General features: G+C 44.8%; 1 protein-coding gene across 2 annotated transcripts in view; it reads left to right on the top strand.

The window, feature by feature from the left end:
* ALG5 (ALG5 dolichyl-phosphate beta-glucosyltransferase) overlaps positions 1-16405 on the top strand; it is a 35390-nt gene extending 18985 nt beyond the window's left edge. For both annotated transcript variants that reach the window (XM_068267088.1, XM_068267087.1), the window contains 3 exons: positions 260-411; positions 7716-7801; positions 13034-16405. In XM_068267088.1, coding sequence (XP_068123189.1) covers positions 260-411; positions 7716-7801; positions 13034-13149 — 354 coding nt within the window. In that variant the 3' untranslated portion in view covers positions 13150-16405. The remainder of the gene's footprint in view (positions 1-259; positions 412-7715; positions 7802-13033) is intronic.
* Positions 16406-21540: the final 5135 nt, after the last annotated feature.

Raw genomic sequence — 21540 nt, 5'->3', positions numbered from 1 at the left:
TTATGCTACTTTTGAAACGTACAAAAACTATTGGGTTTGGTGTTTTTGTTATCCATCCGTGAATTTATTTTTCATACGTCCTGTGCCTTTAACCATTTATGGAGCACTGTGGCCCTTTTGCAAGAGTTGAGGGCCCCGGGAGAGCACTGAAAACATATGGGAGGCTGCTCAGCTGAATGTTAGGAACTTACACACCGTGTCCATCCAGCATGATTTATATACTTTTGCTCAGTCTAATCTCCCGTTGTTTGTTCCTCAGCGCTCGTTTTTCAGGACGGTTCTCATGTACGGGTTTCATTTCCTCGTCTGGTTTCTGTGTGTCCGCGGAGTGAAGGACACTCAGTGTGGCTTCAAGCTGTTTACAAGAGAGGCTGCTGCTCGCACATTCACTGCCCTTCATGTGGATCGATGGTGAGTGTCCACCTCAGTTTTGCCTTATTTTTTATTTTATTTACTTTTTTGTTTTTTATTTATATGATAGTAAACTTGCATTGATTAGCAATGTAGTTTTTGTGTATTTCTTGTTACTTTATATAATAAATATATGAAACGTACCTGGCTGGCTGCATGTAACTTCTCTTCCTGTTGAGGAAAACTGAAATTTTATTTGACAGAAAGATCTCCAAACTCTTCCCCTTATCATCATCATCATCATCACACACATGAAGTAGTCGGAGAAGCTAGGAGGAGGCAGAAGCCATTCTCTCCATCTGGGCATAGATCACATGACAACACTCACCTCCTCCCACTGTTGAAAGATGAACTCTTTGTGGACAGCACTGCAGCTACAATATCGGTTATGAGAATCTGCTGAACTGCAGTTTTGACCACTAAGGGTTAATATCTCAGCAGCAGTGGGGGAGATGGAGAATGAGAGCTCCTCTCTAGTTTGCACACAAGCTGTACATATCTGCATGTATGTGGAAAGGCCCATGTTGATAGTCATTTCTGTACCTGCATGCCCACTCTGTGGCAAAAGTATCCATAGTGGGACATACAGTATACAGCAGTGTACAAATTCTGAGAAGACTTGCCTGGAGCTTCACTGACACCTCCCCCTTGTTGTTGCAAAGATGGTCACCACTAGGCATGATCAATGATATGGAAATATTTTCAAGTTTATGCAAATATGTGAACATTTTTATGCAGATATGTGCAGCTTCAAAATGGACCAATTAATCTAAACCTGGATAGGACTTGATTGGCCCATTTTCAAGCTGTATATATTTGAATTCAAATTTATATTTTCATAAACGCGGAAATATTTGCATCTCATTGATCATCCCTAGTCACCATCCATGCAAAAACAGCTGCTGTAGGTTTTATCTGTCACTTACCCATATCAGGCTATATAAAGCTGCTATATACGTAGAGGTTTTCATCTAATCATTTGAAAAAGGAACATTTCTGAATATACAATCAAAAGATAGGATCACAGGGAACCAAGCACTACTTTTGTGTTCTGGTTTCTAATAGATATAGGCGCTGCCATGTTCCCCCCTCCCCTTCTAGCTTCCAATTTTTTATACAGGAGAACGTGTGAAAATAGCATCTATGACTTCCGTAAAGTCTTTGAATACGGTGTCCAATTTACCCTCCCCTGCTAATCAAAACCTTTAGTTTGCTGTCTGCTAATGTGTGCAATAAAATAATTTGAAAAGTCCTTATCTGCCTGAAATATCTTCAGTGGGGCAGGCTTGGAAAGTAGGGCTGCGGTCGGGCAGGCCTGGGAAGTAGGAGGAAGTAGAGCTGTGGTCAGGCAGGCCTGGGAAGTAGGAGGAAGTAGAGCTATGGTCGGGCAGGCCTCGGAAGTAGGAGGAAGTAGAGCTGTGGTCAGGCAGGCCTGGGAAGTAGGAGGAAGTAGAGCTGTGGTTGGTCAGGCCTGGGAAGTAGGAGGAAGTAGAGCTGTGGTCAGGCAGTCCTGGGAAGTAGAAGGAAGTAGAGCTGTGGTAGGGCAGGCTTGGGAAGTAGGAGGAAGTAGAGCTGTGGTCGGGCAGGCCTTGGAAGTAGGAGGAAGTAGAGCTGTGGTCGGGCAGGCCTGGGAAGTAGGAGGAAGTAGAGCTGTGGTCGGGCAGGCCTGGGAAGTAGGAGGAAGTAGAGCTGTGGTCGGGCAGGCTTGGGAAGTAGGAGGAAGTAGAGCTGTGGTCGGGCAGGCCTGGGAAGTAGGAGGAAGTAGAGCTGTGGTCAGGCAGGCCTGGGAAGTAGGAGGAAGTAGGGCTGTGGTTGGGCAGGCCTGGGAAGTAGGAGGAAGTAGGGCTGTGGTCGGGCAGGCCTGGGTAGTAGGAGGAAGTAGAGCTGTGGTCGGGCAGGCCTGGGAAGTAGGAGGAAGTAGAGCTGTGGTTGGTCAGGCCTGGGAAGTAGGAGGAAGTAGAGCTGTGGTCAGGCAGTCCTGGGAAGTAGGAGGAAGTAGGGCTGTGGTCAGGCAGGCTTGGGAAGTAGGAGGAAGTAGAGCTGTGGTTGGTCAGGCCTGGGAAGTAGGAGGAAGTAGAGCTGTGGTCAGGCAGTCCTGGGAAGTAGGAGGAAGTGGGGCTGTGGTCAGGCAGGCTTGGGAAGTAGGAGGAAGTAGGGCTGTGGTTGGGCAGGCCTGGGAAGTAGGAGGAAGTAGGGCTGTGGTCGGGCAGGCCTGGGTAGTAGGAGGAAGTAGAGCTGTGGTCGGGCAGGCCTGGGAAGTAGGAGGAAGTAGAGCTGTGGTTGGTCAGGCCTGGGAAGTAGGAGGAAGTAGAGCTGTGGTCAGGCAGTCCTGGGAAGTAGGAGGAAGTAGGGCTGTGGTCAGGCAGGCTTGGGAAGTAGGAGGAAGTAGAGCTGTGGTTGGTCAGGCCTGGGAAGTAGGAGGAAGTAGAGCTGTGGTCAGGCAGTCCTGGGAAGTAGGAGGAAGTGGGGCTGTGGTCAGGCAGGCTTGGGAAGTAGGAGGAAGTAGGGCTGTGGTTGGGCAGGCCTGGGAAGTAGGAGGAAGTAGGGCTGTGGTCAGGCAGGCCTGGGAAGTAGGAGGAAGTAGGGCTGTGGTCCGGCAGGCCTGGGAAGTAGGAGGAAGTAGAGCTGTGGTCAGGCAGGCCTGGGAAGTAGGAGGAAGTAGAGCTGTGGTCGGGCAGGCCTGGGAAGTAGGAGGAAGTAGAGCTGTGGTTGGGCAGGCCTGGGATTTAGGAGGAAGTAGAGCTGTGGTCAGGCAGGCCTGGGAAGTAGGAGGAAGTAGAGCTATGGTCGGGCAGGCCTCGGAAGTAGGAGGAAGTAGAGCTGTGGTCAGGCAGTCCTGGGAAGTAGGAGGAAGTAGGGCTGTGGTCAGGCAGGCCTGGGAAGTAGTAGGAAGTAGAGCTGTGGTTGGTCAGGCCTGGGAAGTAGGAGGAAGTAGAGCTGTGGTCAGGCAGTCCTGGGAAGTAGAAGGAAGTAGAGCTGTGGTCGAGCAGGCTTGGGAAGTAGGAGGAAGTAGAGCTGTGGACGGGCAGTCCTCGGAAGTAGGAGGAAGTAGAGCTGTGGTCGGGCAGGCCTGGGAAGTAGGAGGAAGTAGAGCTGTGGTCGGGCAGGCTTGGGAAGTAGGAGGAAGTAGAGCTGTGGTCGGGCAGGCCTGGGAAGTAGGAGGAAGTAGAGCTGTGGTCGGGCAGGCTTGGGAAGTAGGAGGAAGTAGAGCTGTGGTCGGGCAGGCCTGGGAAGTAGGAGGAAGTAGAGCTGTGGTCAGGCAGGCCTGGGAAGTAGGAGGAAGTAGGGCTGTGGTTGGGCAGGCCTGGGAAGTAGGAGGAAGTAGGGCTGTGGTCGGGCAGGCCTGGGAGGAAGTAGAGCTGTGGTCAGGCAGGCCTGGGAAGTAGGAGGAAGTAGAGCTGTGGTCAGGCAGGCCTGGGAAGTAGGAGGAAGTAGGTCTGTGGTTGGGCAGGCCTGGGAAGTAGGAGGTAGAGCTGCGGTTGGGCAGGCCTGGGTAGTCGGAGGAAGTAGGCTGATAAAACCCTCTGCTAAACTTTTAAATGTAAATAGAACAGGTAAAATTAAAGTTTTTTTTTTTTTTTTTTTTTTTTTTTTTTTTTTTTTTTTTTTAATGAGCCACATTGTTGGCACCATGGCATGAATGTTAAATGTGCTAGTGAGATGCCCTGGGTGCTATGAATGGAACTTGGTTCACTTTATCTTCTGCTATGCAAACCCTGAGAATTCTCTATCAGGAGATGAATTAGTCTAAAAATTGTCTGATTTTTACTACTTACTGTGTCAGCAACATAGGAAAAATGTTATTGAAAACAGTGATCATCATGACCACTGGTAGTCCTTATTATCCCCATATGATGGGCTGGCTATGAGAACCTACTGTCCAGTCTTCTCCTTCCTCCCTCCTGGCCATGCCAACCCCCTTCCACATCCCCTAGACCCCTACAGGTGAGGGATGGTGTGGCATGCTGGCCACTCTACTCTCCTGTGTCCTGATTGGGAGGGGTGATGAGCAGGTGTATGGCCACGCCTCTCCTGCCCGAAGGCTACTGTGCTTTGCTTCTAAAGTAAGATTTCACAAGGCAGAGCTGGGAGTACAATTCTGCATAACTAAACAGCGAAAACCAGGATAATTAGCATAAAAGGGGGTATCCTGACTAATTTACGGCATTCTGCTTTATATCACTACAGGGCCTCTTTAATAAACTATTAAGCTGGACAAGGGCTGTAAGTTTGTCCCTTTCCCTGACATACAATGTTGAAGGCTGTGGTTCCTCTTGCTGCCTGGCATGTGCCTCCCTGGACACATTTTCTACTGTATAATCATTTGGTACGTCAGTATCTGCTGAGGCGTGTAGTCCCACCTGCAGCTCCAGCCACTGTCTGTACAAGAATGCTTTGAAAACAGGAGAGTGATGGGGCTGGAATGACAGGACACCCAGCTGCAGCCGGAGATATATTTTTATCTTTACTAGCAGATTGTTAACATTCCCCTTTCCCGGGATTAGCCTGTGAGGGTATTTTCTAAATATTAACAGTGTTTCTGTCTCCTGCAGTTGACTTGCAATCTTTAACTAAACATTAGTGTCTCGATATTGCGTGAGTCTCCGACATGCTCTCCTCCACATGCTCCTTCCATTTGAGGTTATATAAGTGCTGGCGCTTTATACCTGCTTTATCCAATGACTTATCTTCTCTGCAAATCACAGTAAATCTGATTTATTTTATCCGTTTTCAACACAAGCTAATATGTAAGCTCTCCACTGGGGTCTGGACAGCACTAAGCATCTGGTGACGTATTCAATCCTCCCGTGCCACACCTCGGATGGTGTTGCTCAGAAGCTGGCCATACACTAGGCCGATTTCCCGCCGATCGACAGCAGATTCGATCACTGGGATCGAATCTGCTGTCACATCGTTCCCACTACGCGCTAAATTTCGATCTATTTCATCCGATCGCGCCGTGCGGAAAATTACCGTCGATCGCCCGCGGGTAGGGAGCGTGTCGCTAGCGGCGTTTGAGTGCCCGACGACCGACGCAGTAGAGTGGCAATACATTACCTGCTCCGCCGGCGCGACTGCCCCCGGTCACCGGTGCTCCGTCTCTGGTCTGGTCTCCGGGTCCGGCATGCTTCACTTCCTCCTGCCCGGCAGGAAGTTTAAACAGTAGAGGGCGCTCTACTGTTTAAACTTCCTGCCGGGCAGGAAGAAGTGAAGCATGCCGGAGACCAGACCAGATTAGCGCAGAGATGGAGCAGCGGTGACCGGGGGCAGCAGCACCACCACCACAGATTGTGAACGGTTTCAGGCTGAAATCTGTTCACAATCTGTTTGCAGTAAAGGTAGCCATACAATCCCTCTCTGATCAGATTCGATCAGAGAGGGATCTATCTGTTGGTCGAATCTGATGGCAAATCGACCAGTGTATGGCTACCTTTAAAGTGTACCTGAGGCGACATGTGACATGAGATAAACGTGTATGTACAATCCAAAACTTAGGCTGTTTTACTGGTTTTATTTTGCTGCCTGAAAGAGTTCATTTCTAGGCATGGAAGTGACAGCTTCTATCTTACAGCCATAAAAGTTTCCCTGACAGAATACAACTTCTGAGGGCAGGGAGAGAGATAGAAAAAGGTCAATAGTTCATGTATTTTCCTTTAGGGACAACTAGTAGGCTGCCACTGAGCAGAGACAACAAAACGTTCAATCTACTTTTTAAATGTTTAAATATAATATAAAACCATGGGTTATCTACAAAATTTTAGGATAAATACAATTGTTTATCTCATCAGTTCATTTTCACCTCAGGTTCACTTTAAAAGCAACATTCTGGGATTTTAGGAAAGCTACAAATTTGCAGTTGTGACCAGAACTGTCAGACAAGGATTTGTTGCCTTGGCCAAAAGCAATAAAGGCCAATGTCAGCAGGGAACACCAATACAAATACATACTAGATTTTCACTTGAAATAGTAATGAATTTGGGGGATTAAAGTGTATTGTGGCGGAATTGCTTCAGTTGGGTGCTGGGTGGAGCTGCTAGTAGTAAAATATCAGTAATTTACTATATATATATATATATATATATATATATATATATATATATATATATATATATATATATATATATATATATATATATATATATATATATATATATATATATATTATACTATGCACTACCCGCCACCCATTCTCAAACCCTTGCAGGTGGTTTTGGCGCTGATCGCCTGAACTGGGCGCCGCTATAGCAGTTACAGCTATGCAGTTATGCTGTAGTGCGCACCCTACGCAAAGGTAATTCGGGGTTCTGATAATGGCCCAGGTCCCCCCAAAGTGCCTAAAACAAACTCCACCTACTGCCCAACCCAACACTAACCCCTTTTAGTGCCTATAACTAAACACCCCATCTAATGCCTCACACTAATCCATCCCCACCTTCTAGTGCCTGCGTGTTAAAAAGGGCGCTGTGATACTGAAGTTTGTTTAGGCCCCTTTCACACTGGCACGTTGCATACCCTGTTTTACTGCAGGGTAACACTACGCCAATGAAAGTCTATGGGGTATTTCATACCTGTGCAATGCAGCAAAAGTGAGGTATTTGCTGCACGTCCGTTAGTCTGGTGCACACAACGTCATGCACAGGGTGCTCCTGGCTGCGGACGCTCGGTGTAGGACATGTGCAGCCGGGCTAGAACCTGCGCACTGAAGCCCGACTCCGGCGACCCCGAAGAGGCTGCCGGGGGGGCTTTAGGTAAGAAAGGAAGGGGACACAGAAGAATAAGGGGAGTGGTGACCAGCAGGACAGCTCCCCATACATGCCAGCTCCTCCCGTTTCTCCTAAGGTTTTCAGACATAGTATCCTTTAAAAGGCCAAGCTTTAAAAAAAGTCACTGTGATATGCCAAGTTGATTTGGTTATTTGACATTAGTTCTGCAGTGATTAACCCCCCCCCCCCCCCCCTCCCCAAGAGGTATTGTACTGTATTTGTAACCTTTCTATTAATACAAACATTTTAGCCCACTGTTTTTAACATTTATAGTTAGACTGCTGGGGTTGAGATGACCCTGTGCATGGTTTATGGTGTATGTGGAAGCCCATTCTAGATCCGTTCCTCTGATTGAGGTGATTAAAAAAAATAGTGCTGTGCCTTGACCTTCTAATCCATGTAATTAACCTTCCTCTTCATAATAAGATGATTCTGAATAGATTAGCAACCTCATTTCTTAAATGGCCTCTGTGCAGAGCCGTAATGACAGCTGCAGTAGCCTCTGTAACAGATCAATATATCCTCCTCCTGTTTATGCAGGGCGTTTGATGTGGAGCTCCTATATATAGCTCAGTGCCTGAAGATCCCCATTGCAGAAGTTGCAGTGAACTGGACGGAAATTGAAGGTAGGATGGAGGTGCTCAGTGAAGACTTGTCATCTGTGATGTTAAACACTGTTTATAGATCTCTAAAGTTCAATGTGATCGTGACTTACAGTATGTATTTTTTTGCCACAATCAAATAGAACGGTGCATCAATTAGTGTATTTTTATTGTAATTACCCCTAAGGTGCTTCAACGTAGTAATTACATTTACAGTTATTACAATTACATAGTGTTACACAATGACAAAGTGCTTGAATCCTATCCCGAAATTCCCACTGTCCCCCCAACTCCTAAAAACATGAATTAAAGTGAACCTCCGGACTAAAAATCGACTCAGCAGCATTGAAAAGGCCTGGTGTTTCTTTAACAGTATCACAGCATCAGAACTTTGTTTCTCTTATCCAAGCCTCATTTTTAGCTGCACAGAAGAAAACTGCCCGGGCTTTTTTCCCCTGATGCTGTGCAAAGCATGATGGGATTTCTGATGTTGTTGCTCTCGTTCTGCTGTTTTGGTGCAAATTTTTTTAACATTTTTAATTTGACATTTGAAGCCTAGCGTGTGCAGCTGGGAGGGGTTATCAGGACACAGGACAGTTGGAACTGTGTCTCCTGCTCCTTGTCACCTCCTTTCAACCAAAAATATGGCTGCCCCCATGACAAAGATGGCAGCCCCCATGAATCACAAACATTTGCCTGTTCTTTTAAAACAGTGTGGGTAAAAAATTATATTACCTATCTATTCTAATTAACATAACTAATGTAACTTAATGACAGTATGTTTGTTTAGGCTGAAGTTCCCCTTTAAACGGGTCACAGCTGAGCCCACCTCAGGGCAAACCTGTTGCTATGACAGAAGGGACCGGTCCCTCTTCCTCACATGCACCACTGTTCACACACTCAGAGCTGGCATACAGTCAAGCCGCCATCAGGGCTCTGATATACAGATCTGCTGCAAGACAACTCCAATGTCCAATTGAATCAGCGATAGCTCATGATTACTGAGCAAAACATGTAGGCAGGGAGTAGTCTCGAGCCAGCCATGCAGCACATTTGGTCACATGGGGTGGGTGTTAGTAACACAATGACACAGCTTACCAGTGTGGCTGCTAGAAGCGTGTTAAGGCCCTTTTACACTTAATGCGTTGGTACATGTTTTTTCCATAGTAGTGCATCGTGAAAATCAGTTTTCTTTCAGTTTTAACTGAGAGCAACTGATTAAGCGTAAAATGGGCCATGTGGGAACACCTTGCTGGACATTGTTGCAGTGGAACATTCCTTATTGGCATACCATAGGTACAGGACAGACGCCATCACAGAAGATGACTATGGTGAGATCCATCTAAAGTCATGCTATCGCTGATTCAGCCACACATTGAAGTTGTCTTGCAACAAATCTGTATATGAGGGCCTGGATGGCTGTTTGACTGTACGCTGGCTTTGAGTGTGTTAACAGTGTGTGTGTGTGTGTGGGGGGGGGGGGAGCAGGCATGCCACTGCTCAGGACCCCCAGCCATATGTTACACCTGAGTGGGTAGAATGAGCAGCCCTGTTAGTGCCCTAACCACTAGAGAAAACCACCCACCACTACTACCCACAGTAAATGCAGAAACACACCTGTATGTGAGATTATTGAAGAGACTGGAATATATGAGTGCCCAAGCTTGCTAGCAAAATATTTGTCCAGGAGTTGAAAATAAGTAACAAGACCCTGCAAATGGAAATGAATACAAACTTTGTTGCAACATTAAATTCCAAAAAGTCTTGTGGAGCTATAATATTTATTCTGTCATTTTCAAAGAAAGCTCATTAGGCTTTTGCAATGTGAATAGCTTAAAATACCCCTGAAGTGAGAGGGATATGAAGGCTGCCATATTGATTTTCTTAAACAATACCAGTTACCTGGTATGCGCAAAACGTTCCCAGCGGCGCAAGCATGATTGAGGACTTGTATGGCCGCACATGCCTAGTGACCCATCGACTCTCCAGTCAGCCGGCCGGAAAAGGGATGATGCAGGGGACTGGAGGGACACTTAGTTACAGCGTGGGCACAGGGTGGCTGCAGGGGGCTGTTAAAAGCCCCAGGTAAGTGAAAGAGAACCCGAGGTGGCATCGAAAAAGTAAAAAAAAAAAAAAAGTTTATTTCAAAGGTACCTGTTCATCTCAGGTTTCCTTTACAGCATACCCGAGGCGTTTTTTGTAATACAAATGGGACACAGAGGCATGTTCTTTGCCTCTGTGTCCGCTGTGCGCCGCTCTCCATCTCTCAGTTCTCTCAACTGCGGACCCCCAAAAATGCCAACAGGATTGTCGCTACATAACTATTGGAAGGGGCATCCCTAGCAGGAGAGGCACTTCTGCAAAAGCCTCTGTCCTTCCCATCTGAGCCTCTCCCTGCCTCTATCAACCCCCCCCCCCCCATTCTCTGCTCTGTGAGGAGAAGCAGAGAGGTGAGCTGCAGCTTCCTGAAAATAAGCTGACTGATTGCTGCTGGCCACAGGAGCTGTGGGGAGCAGTGGTAAGAGGCTATCCCTGATCTGGCTAGCCCCGTGGGGTAGGGAGTACCATTAATTCTTGGGCTCGGGATTACTTAACCCCCCTGGCGGTCTATTAAGAACCGCCAGGGGGCAGCAGAGCAGTTTTTTTTAAATCATGTAGCGAGCCCAGGGCTCGCTACATGATAGCCGCTGTGCAGCGGCATCCCCCCGCCCTCTTCGATCGCCTCTGGCGATCTCCGATCAGGAAATCCCGTTCAAAGAATGGGATTTCCTGGAGCCTTCCCCCGTCGCCATGGCGACGGGCGGCATGACGTCATCGACGTCGTGACGTTATTGGGAGACCCGGTCTATCCCTCAGCGCTGCCTGCCACTGATTGGCCAGGCAGCGCACGGGGTCTGGGGGGGCGGCACGACGCGGCGGGCAATTGGCGCAGAGCGGCGGCGATCAGAGGGCACACGCAGCTAGCAAAGTGCTAACTGCGTGCTGCAAAAAAAAAAAATGATCAAAATCGGCCCAGCAGGGCCTGAGAAATCCCCCTGCGCGGCATAGCCCGTGCTCAGCACAGGCTTACCGCCAGGGAGGTTAAAGGGCAACCAAGGTGACATGGGACATAATGATATAGACATGTGTATGTACAGTGCCAAGAACACAAATGACTATGCTGTGTTACTTTTTATTCTTTCTCTGCCTGAAAGCGTTAAACATCAGGTATGCAAGTGACAGTTTCTGTCCAGGTCAGGACTGGGTCGGAATATAGCGTAACCTTCACTGATAAGAAATTACAGCTATAAAACACCCTCATGTCAGTAAATGGCTTCTGAGAGCAGGAAAGAGATAAAAAGGGCCAATAGTTCATAATTTGAGCTCTAGCATACTTCAATGAAGTTGTCATTGAGCAGAGACTGTAAAACAGTAAAAATGTAAAAACTAGATTTAATTATAAAATAAAACTGCAAGATATCTTTAAAAAAAAGTCAATTTTAGGAAAAGGAGGATAGATACAATTGTTCATCAGTTTATTTGTACCTCGGATGTCCTTTAAAGGGAACCTTAACTGAACGGGGGGTATAGAGTTTTACTTACCTCGGGCTATTACCAGCCCCCTGCAGCAGTCCTGTGCCCTCGGCGCCGCTCTGGAATCCTCTGGTCCCCCACTGTCACTTAGTTTCGTTTTTGACGACTCACCAGTCACCGGCCGCCATGCGTAATATTGGACGCATTCACCAATGCAATTAGCGCTATTGCGGACCGCAACGCGTCTAAAAATACGCGTTGCCGCATATCTACGCGTGCGGAATGCGGCAACGCGTATTTTTGTAGCGCTAATTGCATTGGTTGGCAATAGCCCCAGGTAAGTAAAACTCTATACCCCCCGTTCAGTTAAGGTTCCCTTTAAAGCGGGATTGTCACCATAAAAATCAAATTTCAACAGCAACTGGTCTGAGTGTATTAAGTGATAAAGATGCAAATCCTGCATTCAAAACTTTCAAAACGTTTTCTGCTGTTATGGTTTGGAGTTATCACATACCTTATGAGCACTGGCCTTTTAATTGCCATTGCCCACTGCTGGCAAAATAGTTGCATGCTGGGGGTCTTTTTATCGATACTATATTCCTCCTCTTCCCTTTATTTCCTCCTCTTCTAATGCCATAAGACAGTGCACTTCCTAGTATAGACCTCAGTGGGAGTGTCTGAAGACTCTGAGAGGAGGGCGGGTAACAAATACACAATCAGCAAGAGGAGAAAAAAAAGTGAGGGAGGAAATGTCAGGATTATCATTATTTAAAGGTAACCAAGATGGAAACTGTCTAGAATAGGATTCTCTGCCTTTCATTTATAAAATTTACATGAATCATAACGTGGACAGTGCAATACATCTGTTGTGTAAGTAGAACTAGTATTTATCTACTTATGTGTGTTTTTTTATTTCTAGGTAGGCATGGGTGTCACTCGTTCTTTAAAGGTTTAGCCCCAAAAATCCAGCACTGCCGATTGCCATTTCCCTGAACTGGAAAGGCTGCAGAAAGGGGATGGGAGATGTCTGTATAGGCCTCCAGTGTCATTTGAAATGGTCAGGCGCAGTCATTTTAGTCAACAGAAGTCTGTCTAGACAATGCTATAAGGAGGAGCTGTCACCCATACTATCTCAGAAGAAAAAAAAACACATATAGAAGTAGATAAATACTTGCTCTACTTACATAACATATGTATCGCACTGTTCATGGTTTGATTTTAGTGATTTTTCTACAGTAAAAAAATGAGAAAATCCTTCTTAGCATTTCCCATTTTAAGTGTGGCTGTTTTTAAGCCAATCCTGATGTCATTTCCTCCCTTGCTCTCCTCTGCCTGATTGTGTATGCCTCTACTATAGAAAGTGCATTGTCTCAGCACGAGAAATACTGGCCAATCAGAGAGGAACAGAGGTGTGGGAGGGGAAAACAGGAGGGAAAGAGGCTTCAGCCCATCAGGCTGCATTAGTTACATCTGAGGGGGAAGTATAAAAGAAAAAAGGACAACCCAGCATGCCCTGCAACTTCCTTTTTGTGTACCAAATAAGAATTCGGTAAACTGGGGAATGATCATATATCAACAAGAAAAGTAACAGTGATTTTAACTTTTGGATTATCTGGTTAGCATCTTTATTTGCTTTTTTTATTTTATGCCTGACAGTTACACTTTAATAGAGTTATTACACTAACTACATATACATTGTGTGCAACAACTTACTGTAACCTTTATTATTTTGCTTAAATGCAGGGTCCAAGCTGGTGCCTTTCTGGAGCTGGTTGCAGATGGGTCAGGATCTCCTCTTTATAAGACTGCGCTATCTCACCGGTGCCTGGAAGATAGATACTACTGGAAAACTGAATTAGCAAGCTGTGTGGGTGGACACAGAAGAACGCGGAACCCATCATGTGTGAAGCATCGTGGCTTCTGTGGCTCTTTGTACTGATGCAGGGTGTATATAATGGAATCTGAAGAGGTCTTCTGTCATCTCGGTGGGATTTGTTGGGAATATTGGCATGCTGCCTCCACAATGGGCACAGGCCTGCTGGTACACCTCATGACACCGGTGCCTGTAGAAAGGTTGTCTGTCGGGGAAGGCGTGCATATCGCACCTCTACAACTTCTAATTTTTTTTTATAAATATCATTTTATATACTACTTTAATCTAAAGACCAATCTGTCAGTGCGGGATCTCTTTATTGGAATCGCAGGGACTTTTTTGTAGCTATACAATATAATATTCCATTATTTGGAATATTGTGCCATCACTGTCATGTACAGTCTCTCTCATGAGTCTTATTCTTCAGTGTTTCCCTTTTCTGTGAACTAATCTTTATCTCTGAAATCCTGCTAAATTAACTTGTGACAACTCCAAGTACCTGGAAAAAGACACAGTTCTCCATGGCGAAACCTTCCTTATAGTAATGTGGTTCTTTTAGGGTTGCTACAGTTGTATCCTGTAGGCCCGGTTCACAAGGGAGTCAGTGCTGCAGCTCGTTTAGCCGATGCCAAATGCTTTCCCCACTACCTTCGGCGATTTTCCATCGTTCGGGTCACGTTGCGTTTAGACCCCGACAGGAGGACCCGGAACCGCCAAACTTAGCCATTCCTGGGCGTGCAGGTGGCAGATTTCTCATGGGAAAGGGGGTATCGGCTACTGATTTGGGATGAAGTTCAATTCTTGGTCACTGTTTCTCTTTAAGTGTCGCTTGTGTCACCTGCCAGAAACGATGCAAATACCGCCCCCAAGCATCCGTCTGAACCGGCCCTTACACTGCAGTGCAGTATTCTGCACTGTCATTTCTATATGTGCAGTATACAATGCAGCCTTTTCATGATTCAATCCTCGTTTTCTGTACCGCTACCGTCATTGCACTTGATAACATTTATCCATCCACATACTGTATGTATCTATACTCGTAGTGGTAGAATAGCAAACTTCTGATCCTTATGCCAAGTGCAGAATCCTGCATGTGAAGGCAAGGAAGGGTGGCCAGTGTAAAGCTTGCTGTGCTAGACTATATAACCATCATTTTATTATTAATGTTATTATGCAATTAAAGTGGACCTGAACTCAGAACTTCCTCTCTGCTCTAAATGATACACAACAGCATAATAACCTTTAAAGAAAAACATTTATCACAGTTTTACTTCCTGCTTTCATGGAAGCAGACATATTCTTACTATCCTGAGCTTTCAAATGAGCTTATCTGCCGTGGCAGTCAGGTGACACAGTTGAGGGATTAAATTACAAATTGTGCTTAGTCACAGATGATATGCAGGAGAACAGAGGTGCCAAGAGGATAAAAGGAAGCTAAATGAGTTTAAAAACCAAATTCTTGGTAAATAGAGGAGGCAGTGGTGGACTTACCTCCTCCACGTAGACACACAATGGCTGTAGTAAAGACAGTCAATATATTTTATTTATGAACTCCAAATATGCAACGCGTTTCGCAGGTTTGATCCCGCTTCATCAGGAAATACCAACGGAGCGATAGCATATGTGGTCAGTAGAAGAGCCAGCCTTTACAGTGGTTGCCTAATGGTAACCCTGGTTTGTGAGTATTAATATTTACTCTATCTAGTAACCATTTACCAGTACATATTACACTATTGGTGTTCCTTGTTTTGGTCACAGAGGGGGGGGAATTGGACAGGCTTAACTCTAAATACAGACCGGATGCATTTCTCTAGGCTTTCCTTCTGTCCTGTGCTAGAGTTCAGGTCCACTTTAAAATAGTTTAAATTATTCATAAAAGGATTGTAAAAAACATTGCAGTTTTTACAAATTAAAATCAAAAACCACTGCAGCTATTCAGATTCTAATTTCCTGCACAGTACTTTCCCCTGTCCAAATGACAGGCTGTCTGAAGAGAGACACATGGCTTAAAGGGGAAGGAAACTGTTAAATGAAAACTCTTATACCTATTGCTAGGTACAAGAGTGTTACATTTTTCCTTCTGACCACTTCTTGTTGTTATAGATAGAAAATTTTATACAGTTACCTGTGTCGTGCCGAGCGACAGCAAGTTCTCTTCTGCATATAGCTTACTCCTCCCCACCTCCTTGCTCTTAGTAACGTGTTGCCACGGCAATGGGGGAAGCATCATCAGGAAATAGACCCAAACTGTGCAGCTTCCCACTAGCCTGATACTGCTGTCAGTCACTGTGATGTCAGCGGTGGTAAGCCGCACAGTTTGGGTCCATTTCCAAATGACGTGTCAGCTGTTGCCATGGCAATGCATCTCTGTCATTCGGCACCTTTCCGTTATACAGGGACACCTGTACACCTACTGGATTTTCTGTCTAGACAGCCCCAACCAGTCTCCTTGGCCAAGAATATTCTAATGCAGTGTTTCTCAAACCTGTCCTCGTGACTCCCCAACGGTGCATGCTTTGCAGGCAACCTCCCCTATGCACAGGTGGGGTAATTAGTGTCTCGGCTACATAGAATCCACCTAGCTGAGATACTAATTACCCCACTTGTGCATAGGTGAGGTTGTCTGCAAAACATGCACCGTTGGGGAGTCACGAGGACAGGTTTGAGAAACACTGGTCTAATGTGTGTACCAAGGCCATACACTACAATCCAAACTATAGCATGATGTTTCTCTCCCTGAGATTCATTAATCTGCCATATGGCACCAGTCATACATCTGAACTAATATTACTTGCACTGTCATCGCTGGATTGTAATACTCAATGCAGTGCAAAGCTATGCAGCCGTCAGTAGTGCACTGTTCATGGCGCCCGCATTCTCCTCCACAGTCAATAAAGCTTTTCAACTAGTCTGATTTTTTTTTTTTATTGTCTAGTCTATTAAAAATGGTGTCTGGCCAACTTTTATTCTTTGCCATTCCTGTTTGCTGGCAAGATGGGTGCAGTTTTGTTAGATTTCTATAGAAGCGCTGCTCTTAATGGCCATAAAACAACATTTTATTACATTCAAGCTACAAGAGATTTGTTTTCTTCCAAATGATTTTATACTTTGCAGATAAAACATCCCAAACTCTGTATACTCTGCTTGCTCAAATGTTTGTTTCTACACGGAGTAGAGAAGACCATGGTCTGTATATAAGTTTATGTGTAAAAACATAATAAAAGGTCTTTCTTTTTACATAACTTTGTATTTATGGTTTATTTAAAGCAAACGTGTGACTTTATGGGAGGGAAAGTGAGATACTTACGTCAGTAAAAAGAAGCCTCTGAATCCTCCAGAGGATTCCCACATCCTCTTCCAGACCCCCATCGCAGCCTGGGACCCTGTGAAAGTTTGCGGCTGCTCTCCTGTACATGAAGGGGCACGGCTGCCCTGTACAGGTTCATGACACCTTGTGCCTGAGCGGTAAGCGTCGAGTAGCTCATGCTCATGCCTGATTCACAAAGCGGTGCTAACTGTTAGCACGCCTGTTAAAACCCCCTTAGCACGTGTAAACGAGCTTTTCACGCGTAAAACTTTATGCGCGCACTGCACAGTGCCCATTAAAGCATATAGGACTTTGCGCGCGCAAAACTTTGCACGCAATCTGATTGAGAAAACCGGTGCTAACCTACTTAGCACCCTGGTTAGCGCGCCTAAAGACTTTAGACGTGCTAAGTAGGTTAGCACCGCTTTGTGAATCAGACCCGATGTGTCCAGACTTCAGGCTGTAATTGACTGCAAAGGATTTGCAACCAAGTATTAAAAAGTGAAAGTTTGATTTATGATTATTATTCTGTCCCATTACTTTTGGTCCCTTAACAAGTGGGAGGCACATATGCAAACTGTGGTAATTCCTACACCTATTTTGAATGTAAATACCCTCAAATTAAAGCTGGCAGCTTACAGGCAGCACTGTGTTTGTTTCATTTCAAATCCATTGTGGTTGTGTATGGAGCCAAAAATGGTAGGATTGTGTTGCTGTCCCGATATTTATGGACTTGACTACATTTATTTAAGGTGAAATACAAATAACTGTTTTAGAAAGAAACAGGTATTCTAAAACCTGGAAAATCTGTAAGTACCTCACGAATGGTTCAGCTGATAGACTGAGAAAAAAAGAACAATGCTTACAATAGAAAATAAAATCAGCAGTTCATTCATGGAAAAACAATGTTTAGCTGGAAGCTGACAGACTTGATGCAGATTTTCTTCAATTAAAAAATATAATAAAGTTCAGCATGTAGGCACTTTCATTACCTTAGGCCACATCTCCTTGTTTTATTATTGTGACTTACAGCGTGTCTATGCTTCTGTTATGAAGCTTTTCAACACAAAAACAATCTTCTTTACGACATTACCAGGGAAACTAAACCAAGCAAGGGCAAATTCTGCAAACTGCTATCATGTTGTCCAGTCATCTTGTGTTACGCATACCACAGGAATCTTTATTATCACATCGTCATACTGCTGCTTTTTCAGGAATGTGAGGTACCTCCTACCGTGCAATAAATATAACAAGAGATTTTAGTCTGTGCAAAGAACTCTCAGTAACGAACATTACGTACAGATCACCTGGCAGAACTTAGCATGTTACCACCAGCGATAAATTTCAGCATGTAAAGCGATTTTAACCACTTGAGGACCACAGTAGTTAACCCCCGTAAAGAGCAGGCACATTTTTACTAAAATGGCCACTGCAGCTTCAGCTTTAAAGGAGAACTGTAGTGAGAGGTATATGGAGGCTGCCATATTTATTTCCTTTTAAGCAATACCAGTTGCCTGGCTATTCAGCTAATCCTCTGCCTCTAATACTTTCAGCCATAGCCCCTGAACAAGCATGCAGCAGATCAGGTGTTTCTGACAAATTTAGACAGATATGACAAGATTAGCTGCATGCTTGTTTCTGGTGTGATTCAGACACTTCTTTAGGCAAATAGACCATCAGGGCTGCCAGGCAACTGGTATTGCTTAAAAGGAAATAAATATGGCAGCCTCCATATCCCTCTCACTACAGTTCTCCTTTAAGGCCAAGCTGCAGGGCCGCACAACACAGCACATGAGTGATTTCCCCCCCCCCCCCCCCCAAACAGACCTCTCTGTTGGTGGGGGTCTGATCTCACCCCAGTTGTTGTTTTATAAATATTTGGGTTTTTTTTTTCTGTTTTTGACAATTTTTTATTTATTTTCCAATCCCCTCCCTCCCCCTCCCCCCCTGACCAATCACGGCGATCGGCTGTCATATGCTTCTGCCTATGAGAGCTGATCGCTCTCTTGTCCCCCAGGGGGACAGCTGTGTCACACGGCTGTCCCCAGTACACCGCTGCTGCTGATCGCAGCGCTGTACTAACAGTAAAGATGGTGGTTTTGCCGTCTAACAGTCTCCCGAGCGGCAATAGCCGCTCAGAGACTGAAGGCGGGGCGGAGCTCCACCCCCCAAGCAGGAGATGCGCGCACTGTGCGCGCGATCTGCAAAATGCAGCCCCAGGACTTGACGCCAATTGGCGTTAGGCGGTCCCGGGGCTGCCGCAGCGGCCATGCCCATTGGCGTGAGGCGGTCCTGGGGAGGTTAAAAAGTGTAAGCTTTTTGCCAGCGATTGTGATAGCGATTTGCAATTAGCGATTTTAATTCTGATTGGTCCTTTCAAATTATTATAATTCTTTTTACAGTTTGCAGTAATTTAAAATTGCACACAAATCCATGTGTAGCGATTTATGAGTGATTTGCCAGCGCGTCAATATTTTACATTGAAGCGCAAACGCTCCCAAAATGCTGCATGTTCTGCGATTGTGATTTTGCTAATCGCAATCGCTACTGTGGAATTTGTTACATTTATTTACATTGGCAGAGTGTTTTTTTCGAATCGCTAGCGATTTAAAGCGCTCCCTAAATGCTCAAAAAAGTGCTCTAGTGGGTTCCAGGCCTGATGCACTTTGCTGGGAGTTAAGATGCCAGCGCCACATGTGTAGTACATACAGGAATAGAAAACAGAACATTAGTAGAAAAAAAATTGTCTCCTATTGTTTTCCAGTACAGGAAGAGTTAAAAAAAAATGTATTCACTTGTTATCTATGCAAAAGAGCTTCACTGACCTATTCGACCCAACTTGGTCGAATACAGTCCTGTTTTCTGAAGCGCTTAAACAGCCAAGAAACATTGAGCTTTTTGGCCTCCAGAGCTTTCTGAAAGTTTAAAAAAGAAAAATGCTCCCATTGAGGTGCATTCAAATCACGTGGTAAAATCAAAATCTCGATAAAATCACACAATTTTTCCAAGATTGCAATTGTACCATGCTTTTAGCGCAATTTTATTGCAAGTCAATGGGACCATTTTGTAAAAAGCTCTCAGAAAGCTCTGGAGGCCAAAAAGCACTCAGAAAAGCGCTGAGACCTGAGAGACAGCTTGAGATAAGGCATTGCTGCAGGAAAGTTCAAAGGGTCATTGTAGCTTTGTTTTATAGCTTAAAGGATACCCCAACTGAAATGTGACATGATGAGATAGACATGTGTATGTACAGTGCCTAGCACACAGATAACTATGCTGTGTTCCTTTTTTTTCTTTCTCTGCCTGAAAGAGTTAAATATCAGGTATGTAAGTGGCTGACTCAGTCCTGACTCAGACAGGAAGTGACTACAGTGTGACCCTCACTGATAAGAAATTCCCCTTTTTTACCTCTTTCTTGCTCTCAAAAGCCATTTTCTGCTAGGAAAGTGTTTTATAGTTGGAATTTCTTATCAGTGAGGGTCACACTGTAGTCACTTCCTGTCTGAGTCAGGACTGAGTCAGCCACTTACATACCTGATATTTAACTCTTTCAGGCAGAAAAAGAAAAAAAGGAACACAGCATAGTTATATGTGTGCTAGGCACTGTACATACACATGTCTATCTCATTATGTCACATCTCAGTTGTGGTATCCTTTAAAAGACAGAGTGTCGCTTTAAAACTCCACATGTGACAGAATGATGCAATGTTATTTAAAAAAAAAAAGCTAGATAACTGAAAATAAAAGTATGAGACTACATACTACACATGTCATTCATTATATCATAAGGTTTTTGGGTTTTTTTGCTTCAGGTTTGCTTTGACAATGCCTGCACTGCTCCTCCTCGGCAGCCTAGGGAACCTTTTAGGTAAGATAATGCCCAAGTCACATAGCAATCACGTTCCTACAATTTTGGTAATGCTGGAGGGAGGGTAGGAGCTGGCACGAGACATAAACACGGTGCCAAATTATCAGGCACCGCACAGCGTCCAAATTACCTGCATCATATTAATCTACATAGGGCTGGCTACACTTCAACAGGCATTAAAGAGAAACCGTAACCAAGGATTGAACTTCATCCCAATCAGTAGCTGATACCCCCTTTCCCATGAGAAATCTTTTTCTTTTCACATACGGATCATCAGGGGGCTCTGTATGGCTAATATTGTGGTGAAACCCCTCCCACAGTGTGATGTCAGGACCATGGTTCTGACATCATACTGTGGGAGCCTTCTTGCATTGTGGGAAATGGCAGCTGTTTACATCTGCTTCCAACTGCCAAAAAAGCAAGCAGCATCTCCTTCCACTGACATCACCTGCCAGCAGTAAAAATGTCACCATGTGAAAAATGTCAGAATGTAAATCAGGAAGAGGAAGGATTTTACTATGGGCAAACACCAACTAAATCATTTATACATAATTATTGTAAAAATTAAGCACTTTTGTTCATTAAGTTATTTTCACTGCAGTTCCTCTTTTCTTGTCATTCAGTGTGATTACGGTGATTAGTTTGGGCGACAGTAATACAGTGCTAGTGCAGAGCTTTTGTCACCTTCATCAGTTGGCTTCGTCATATGAAATGAATTTGGAATGTGGAACTCTGCACAAACATTTAACCAGCTGCAAGTCTACCACGGAAATGTTTTTGTAGTAAATCTGCTTCAGCCTAGCGCTCTGTAAAGAACATGTATATCATTTCATATGAAGAGATTTAGTGGCTGCCACTTAATACAAACATTGCGAGTATTCCAGATACATCTGTATGTGTACATTGTGAACAGAGCTGTCTATACAGGGAGGGCCCCCATACAGTTCAGTTATTATCCTCAAACTGTTTTATCTACCCACAGAGGAACATGACAATTATTTGAATAAGGAGCTTTAGTTTAATCCAAGATCAATATATTGTTTTATTTCAAGTCTGTGTTCATTCTAAATTAGAAAACCACCAGAAGACATCCAGTATATCACAAGTTTGAGAGAGTTGAGAGTAAAGCGACCATGTTTTCCTGAAAATAAGACACTGTCTTATATTAATTTTTGTTCCAAAATATGTACTAGGGCTTATTTTCA

The sequence above is a fragment of the Hyperolius riggenbachi genome, chromosome 2 (assembly GCF_040937935.1).
Source record: "Hyperolius riggenbachi isolate aHypRig1 chromosome 2, aHypRig1.pri, whole genome shotgun sequence".
Classification (NCBI taxonomy): domain Eukaryota; kingdom Metazoa; phylum Chordata; class Amphibia; order Anura; family Hyperoliidae; genus Hyperolius; species Hyperolius riggenbachi.
The sequence above is the reverse complement of the archived record's forward strand: the minus strand, read 5'-3'. Positions and strand labels throughout refer to the sequence as shown.